Source organism: Cimex lectularius, unplaced genomic scaffold (genome assembly GCF_000648675.2).
Source record: "Cimex lectularius strain Harlan isolate CLEC.00 unplaced genomic scaffold, Clec_2.1 scaffold117, whole genome shotgun sequence".
NCBI lineage: Eukaryota > Metazoa > Arthropoda > Insecta > Hemiptera > Cimicidae > Cimex > Cimex lectularius.
The window spans coordinates 349,296-356,067 of NW_019392706.1; the positions used below are offsets into that span (position 1 = coordinate 349,296).

At 37.1% G+C, this 6,772-nt stretch overlaps 1 protein-coding gene across 1 annotated transcript; it reads left to right on the top strand.

The window, feature by feature from the left end:
- The first annotated feature begins 3,824 nt into the window (after positions 1-3,824).
- Positions 3,825-5,728, top strand: LOC106666588 (thioredoxin domain-containing protein 12-like). The gene is made up of 2 exons (XM_014393875.2): positions 3,825-4,446; positions 5,583-5,728. The coding sequence occupies exons 1-2, from the start codon at positions 3,962-3,964 to the stop codon at positions 5,611-5,613; spliced, it is 516 nt and encodes a 171-aa protein (XP_014249361.1). The 5' UTR covers positions 3,825-3,961; the 3' UTR covers positions 5,614-5,728.
- The last annotated feature ends 1,044 nt before the right edge of the window (positions 5,729-6,772 follow it).

The following is a 6,772-nucleotide window of genomic DNA, read 5'->3' on the forward strand; positions in this document are numbered from 1 at the left end:
TTTGGACCATTCTATTTCGAGGAGTGATTAGGTGATGTCCGTTCCTTCAAAGATTTCAAATCTAGACCTAGCATACCTATTACACTCTTTTATTTCGCAAAAACGGCAAAAAGGATCTGGTAGAATACCCATTACGGAGAGGTGTCTTCTCAGTGGGCAGTGTTCCCTTCCTTGAGATTAGCCATTTCGATTCTGATGGTTTGATTTCCTTAACAAACTCTTTCGATTGCCTGTGTCCTGTGATAGATTTCACTCCTTAAGGCATTGTTTCATACCCCAGTTTTTAATACTCTCTTTCGTTGTGCTCATAGAGTGAGGTGATACTGGCTGTGGCCCGACAAACGCAGTATAAGAGCCATCTTTGGCCAGTCTATCCGCTTCTTCATTGCCATGGTGACTTTTATGTTCTGGTATCCAAATAAGGGTTACCTTGTTCTCAAACCTGGAAGAGATCCTATTGATAAGATCTACAGTTTCCTCTACAAGTCTAGAGGTTGACAAACCTTTTTGTAATGACCTAAGACTAGCCTGACTGTCAGAAAAAATTGTAATATCTTTTCCCTTAATTTTATTTTCCTTAAGTGTTCTACAACACACATTGATGGCCAGATTTCCGCCTGAAAAACGGAGGTGTTATTGCCAAGAGGGGAGGAGATGCTGATTCCTAATTTAGGTTTGTAGATTCCTGCACCGCTCCCTTTACCTTTGATAAGTGCACCATCTGTATAGCAGTCTATGTTGCGATGGTCATCATCCACACTATAATTATATCCACAAGGGGTGACTACCTGAAAGTACTTTTCCCCCAAAGGGGTTTTAATCTTTTTATCACTAACGCTTAATAATTGGCCGTTTACCTACTCAATAGTTGTAAGATTTTCGAGTGACCTATGTTATTGCACTTATGATTACAGCTATTAATCTATAGCAGGTGATTAGTGCTCTGACCTTAACCTCAATGTGAAGGGGTGTGGTAAATTCACATGGGTAGCCAAATAAATAAGGCCCCATGTTTTACCGACAATTCTCCTACATTGTACCATTGATATTATGCCTTTCCTGTACATGTTATTAATATGATCTTTCCAATCAAGTTTCCTGTCAAGTGTCGCACCAAGGAATTTGATTGAATCCAATAACCCATGCACTGCAGCCTTTTGGCTTATTGTACCCTCTTAGTTCCTTAGTTCAGTGCAATAGGCTCAATCCTTCTTCTTAGAAGCATCAGGTCATTTACTGTCGCTGCTACAATTTCATTCCCTAGATTTTTTCATAAGTTAGGTTAATCTCCATTGAGCTGTTGCTTTGCATTCAAAGATGATATGGGAGGCTGTTTCCTCCTCTTCATTACAGATGGGATAATCATCGTATATGCATTGTGTAGATGCTTTCTCAGATGCCAGTGACCGATTAGTAGTCCTACCACTCCTCTGAGTTTAGCCCTCTCTATTAGAGTTTATCCACTTCTCCTTTTGTTTTGATCCATTCTGTGATAGAGGATTCTATATTTGTTTTTGTTATCCCAAGAATAGGTTCGGGGCCTATATATGGTCTTGCAGACCCTCCTCTGGCCAGTCTCTCTGCTTTCTCGTTACCCAGAATTCCCCTGTGCCCTGGCACCCAAGATATCATCAGGTTGTTGTGTTTCCCCAGGTTTTGGAGATTTTGGATGCATTCACTGACTAATTTTGATGTGATTTTTTTACATGCTAATGCTTTAATGGCTGCTTGGCCATCAGATCTTTGAGGATTTTTTTGCCAGTGTAACCTCTTAAGATTTTCCAAAGCGAAGATGGCATGTATTTCTGCTTGAAAGACTGAAGTGTACTTCCCTAATGAGTTTGATTACTCATGTTTTGGGCTTGTACAGAAAATGCCGGATCCGGTTCCTTTGTTTGTTTTGAGCCATCTGTATACCATATCATTATATCTGATGCTCTCCTATACAGTTGTAAAAAAAATGACAATTTAACAGGAGAATGTTACAAATGCCGGTGTCAGACGTCAGTCATCTACCATTACTTTCTTGATGTAAACACTTGAAAGTTTAGCATTGTTAAGTTTTAGTCATTGGCCTTTGTGAAAAAGGCACTGTTGTAGTGTTGTAATTAATTGTGTCCCTTTCTTTTACAATGAATGGGAGAAAATATGGAAAAATTGAAATATTAAGACTAATCTTAAATTCAAAAGCAGTATTGATAGGAGCATTTAGCGATTCTCTCATCAAAGCGGATAAAGTTAAAGCATGGAAAAAAGTCTTTATTGTAGCATTGCCATTGGGAATTGTGCCAGGAAATAAAGATTATTCATAAGGATGTTTTTTGGCAGAAAATTAGAAAAAACACAATGGCAACTTACCTCACTTAATTCTACACTGACAGGCAAAAAAATCCCGCCCGCTTGTAATATAACTTGATTTGTATATATTTTTATATAGTAATCAAAGTTTCACATTTTTTAAAGTAACATAAAATTAGGTTTAATTAGATTTTTAATTATCATTTCAATATCGCATATTTCCTCCTCTTGCCTTAATTACATCTCGAAGTCGCAGCAGCTTACTTTCTACAAGCCTGGAAATGTCTCTTTGCTGGAGGTTAGCCCATTCTTCACGAAGAATCATTTCAAGATCGTGAAGTGTATCAGGAAGCGATGGACGTGCTCTTATTCGTCTTTTGAGGTTATCCCATAAATGTTCGATGGAGTTCAAGTCTGGAGAACGGGCCGGCCAGGCTAAGACCATGATGTTATGCTGTTGAAGGTACTTTTGTACTATGTGAGCGACTTGTGGACAACCGCTCAACAACCTGGGGAATAAAAAATGGCAATCGGGTCACCAGGAAGCATAGCAGTATTTCCTAAGCTTGATGGGTTCCCCACCTCCTCCCCGACTGATTGACTTAAATACTATCCCTAAGCAACTAGGAACCAGTCAAGAGGGCAGGCTCAAAGAAAAATCAGTCAAAATCTGAGAAAAGAACTGGTGTGGTAACGTAGAGAAGAGCCAGTTGGTGTCAGAGAGAACAGCAAGAGTCAGAGGCAGAAAGGTGAATAGGTTGTAGATATATATATTATGCAGGGTGGGCGACCAAGACCCGAGGGGTTAAATGCCTGGGTAGACTCGTACCCCATCCCTAAAAGGTCCGGGACCTGGTCGGCTCACGTGTCCTGCATAAACCTCTTGGACTTGTTCACAAACCCCAAGATTTTGGACCATTTTATCTCGGGGAATGATTTGGTGATGTCCTCTCCTTCAAAGATTTCAAATCTAGACCTAGCATACCTATCACATTCTGCAAGGTAGTGCTTTGCCGTTTCTTCTTTTATTTCGCAGAAGCGGCAAAAGGGATCTGGTAGGATACCCATTACGAAGAGGTGTCTTCTCAGTGGGCAGTGGCCCGTCAGAATACCTATCTGCCTCCTAATTCCCTTCCTTGAGTTAGAGAATAGCCATTTCGATTCAGCTGGTTTGATCGCCTTAACAAACTCTTTCGATTGCCTGTGTCCGGGAGATAAATTCCACTCCCTAAGGAATTGTTTCAAGCCCCAGTTATTGATACTCTCTTTCGCTGTGCTCATAGAGTTAGGTAACACCGGTTGTGGCCCGACAAATGCAGTGTTAGAGCCTTCTTTGGCTAGGCCATCTGGGGCCAGGTTGTAGATATAAGTAAAAGCAACTATTTTATTTTGCTGAATTCACTGTGTCTACTATTTTCCCTTGATTTATTTTTTAAATTTTTTGTTCTTACATTTTGGTTTTTATTCATAAATCATTAGATATGCACATAAAAGACAATTATCATATGTTATTTTTGTTATAATTTGTTACAACAATGCCATAGATACAAAATTCATTACATATTTAAAAACAAGAAACACAACATGTAAGTTAAGGAAGCTGGAAGATTTGCTTTCGCCTAAGCCATTTTCATAGAACCTGAAGACAGCAAAAGAAAGAAACATGATCCACTTTTGTTCTGGTTTGGTTAAAGTAACCTTAAATACTGTTGGGGTCAATGACTACACGGATAACATCAAATGGCTTACTTTGGATGAAGCACTGAAAAGCAGCAAAGAATTAAAGCTTCCTATACTTGTATTTATACATCTCCCACTGTGCGAATCCTGCAACCGTTTAAGGCCGATAATTGAATCATCAGAAGAAATAATTACCCTGAGCAAGGACTTCCTGATGGTCCAAATAAATGAACAAAATGTAAAAGACGATTTTCGCATAGATGGCCAGTACACACCTCGTATTATTTTCCTATCGCCAGATGGGAAGCCTCTGCCGCAATTCATCAACAAACTAGGAAACCCAAACATCAAATACTATTATCCAAACGCGAAAAGTATTGTAAAAGCAATGTCTGAGGTTTCCCTGGCATATCCGGTAAAGTGTCCCACAGACAAGCCCTGTCACCTACATGGAGTTCAGAATTCAAAGTAAGTGCAGTAAATGATTTCTTTTTATTGATATGTACAAACTTATGATTTCTTGTAGGAAGCTAAGAGAATCATCTACCTTGAGTTTTGATAATGTGGGGGTCAGACTGTTATCTGTTTGGGCGCAGAAGTTAGTCTTTAGGGTTGAAGTTAGGGCTGAGTAGTTTCAACCTCCAACACATGCAGTTTTAATCTAAACCCACACACACTTTCACTCATTCTTAAATGTATTTTTTCTTTTTACATGATATGAGAATTATGCATGAGCAGAGCAGCGGGTATCTGGGTTCCCTGTTCCAATTCTTGAAGATTTTATTATTGTAGTGATAGTTTTGAGGCCTAGCACATGTAGAGAGTGATTGTATTTATTGGTGTGAATGTGTAGTGTGAGAAGGCCAATGGTGGAATAGTGTGCCGTCGACCCTCAATTAGGTTAGTTATTAAATTGGTGATGGATGATAAAAGAATGTTATGTACTCCACCGTTTTAAGCGAATCGCATGTAAATAGGTAAAAATGTTAAGAGTGAGTTAGAGTGTGTGGGGGACATTGAGGGCAGAAATGACCTAGCTGTTGAGCCCAACCTCATCGGCTGGACGGATAAGAATGAGTGCTGACCTTGGGCTGCCAACACCGGGGTGATTCTAAGAGCCTGCCGGTAATTTATTGTAAATCACAAAAGTTATAATTGTCGGTAGAATGGAAAAAGTGATAGGTTCAATTCTATACATGCATGTATTTCTGAGCAAGAGCAGATTTGAGCTTATATATAAGTAATCAGTTCTTATTTTCATACCATTCACTCAATTAGGGGGTGGAGTACTCAATATTCCTCTATGTCCATTACACATTTTTTATTAGTTAAATAGACAGTCGGTTAGTTATCTTTAGATACTACAGTTGGTTCATCTCTAGGTGTTTGTTGCCATTTGTTCACACCACTCTCACTCAACCGATAATACTCTAGATCTACTCGAGCACTTCTCTGCCTGATTTGCATGGCTCTTGTGTAGATGATTAATCTACATTGCATCAAACGCCTCTGGGAACACGACAGACATCTACGCCTTTCATTTTCATGAAATACACATCTTCACCTATTATTTATTATTGACATCAGTTATGTTTTTGTTTCAGTTGGAAAAGATCTGCTGATAAACAACATTAAAAACAGATTGTTTCATTTGAGGGCCCAATGTGATCTACTAATGGCAGTCAGAATGTAAATTTAAGCTTGAAAAACACCACCGACAATATGTATAAATACACATAAATAATGTCAATTGTGTTTTTTTTGTCAGCTAGTTTAATTTCTTCTGAATTTCGGATTTTTTAAAAACATTATGCGCTGTTCAGTTGATCGGATTGATGCAAAATCTAAACTCTTTTATATTAAGATAATACAAATGACCTTTTTTCCCCTGGTCACAACACTGACACGATGACGGGCACCATAGAGGATACACATTATAAGAAACCAGCCAACACCGACACTCAATAAGAAGAATCAAGGGGGTAGGAGGTCTAGATGCTATTTTAGTTTAAAACTACATGGTGGGTTTTCAGGTGGAGAAAGTGTAAAAAAGGACTTGGGCAATAGGGTGGGTTAGAATGGATCGAGAAGTTGGTGTAGAACGTCTGAAAGTAGAAATGGATTCGTTCATGATATAATAAATCTCTATTACGCCATAATGGAAAATACAAAAGATAATACAGCTTTTTTTTGGATTCAAAGTTAAATAATAAAAAAAATAAAATAAGAATTAGCACATAATTATAAAATATTTTGTAATCGCGACTCTTCTGTTTTGGGCCCAACCCTGAATTCGGAGAATCGAAAACAAGGTCCCAGAGGTTTTCTTATGAACGGACTACATTAATTTAATTTAATGATCAGGCACCTTTTTTTAATATACAAAATTCCAATATTCAATTCAAACCAAAATAAATACGAGACCAAAATATTAATTAAATTTAAATCGTTTATTACAATTTATTTTCAAAAAAGATTACAATTTCTTTTATTAATTATTATTTTTAATTTAAAAAATCTTTTATTCTATAATAAAACCTATTTCAGAATCTACAAACATTAATTTTAAAATCGAATTTAATTCTCGTTTTATAAAGAAAAGTAAAAGAAATTATTATTATTGTTATTATTACTAATTTTTTGACCACCAATTAGAAAATACATTAATATTTTAACATAACTTTTAAAATCAAATGTTATCTCTTTTAGTTTTCTTTACAAAAATATATTTTTTGTTACAACCCTTTTTAAATTAAAATACAATTAATTTTTTATTCTTCCATTATAGCCTGTT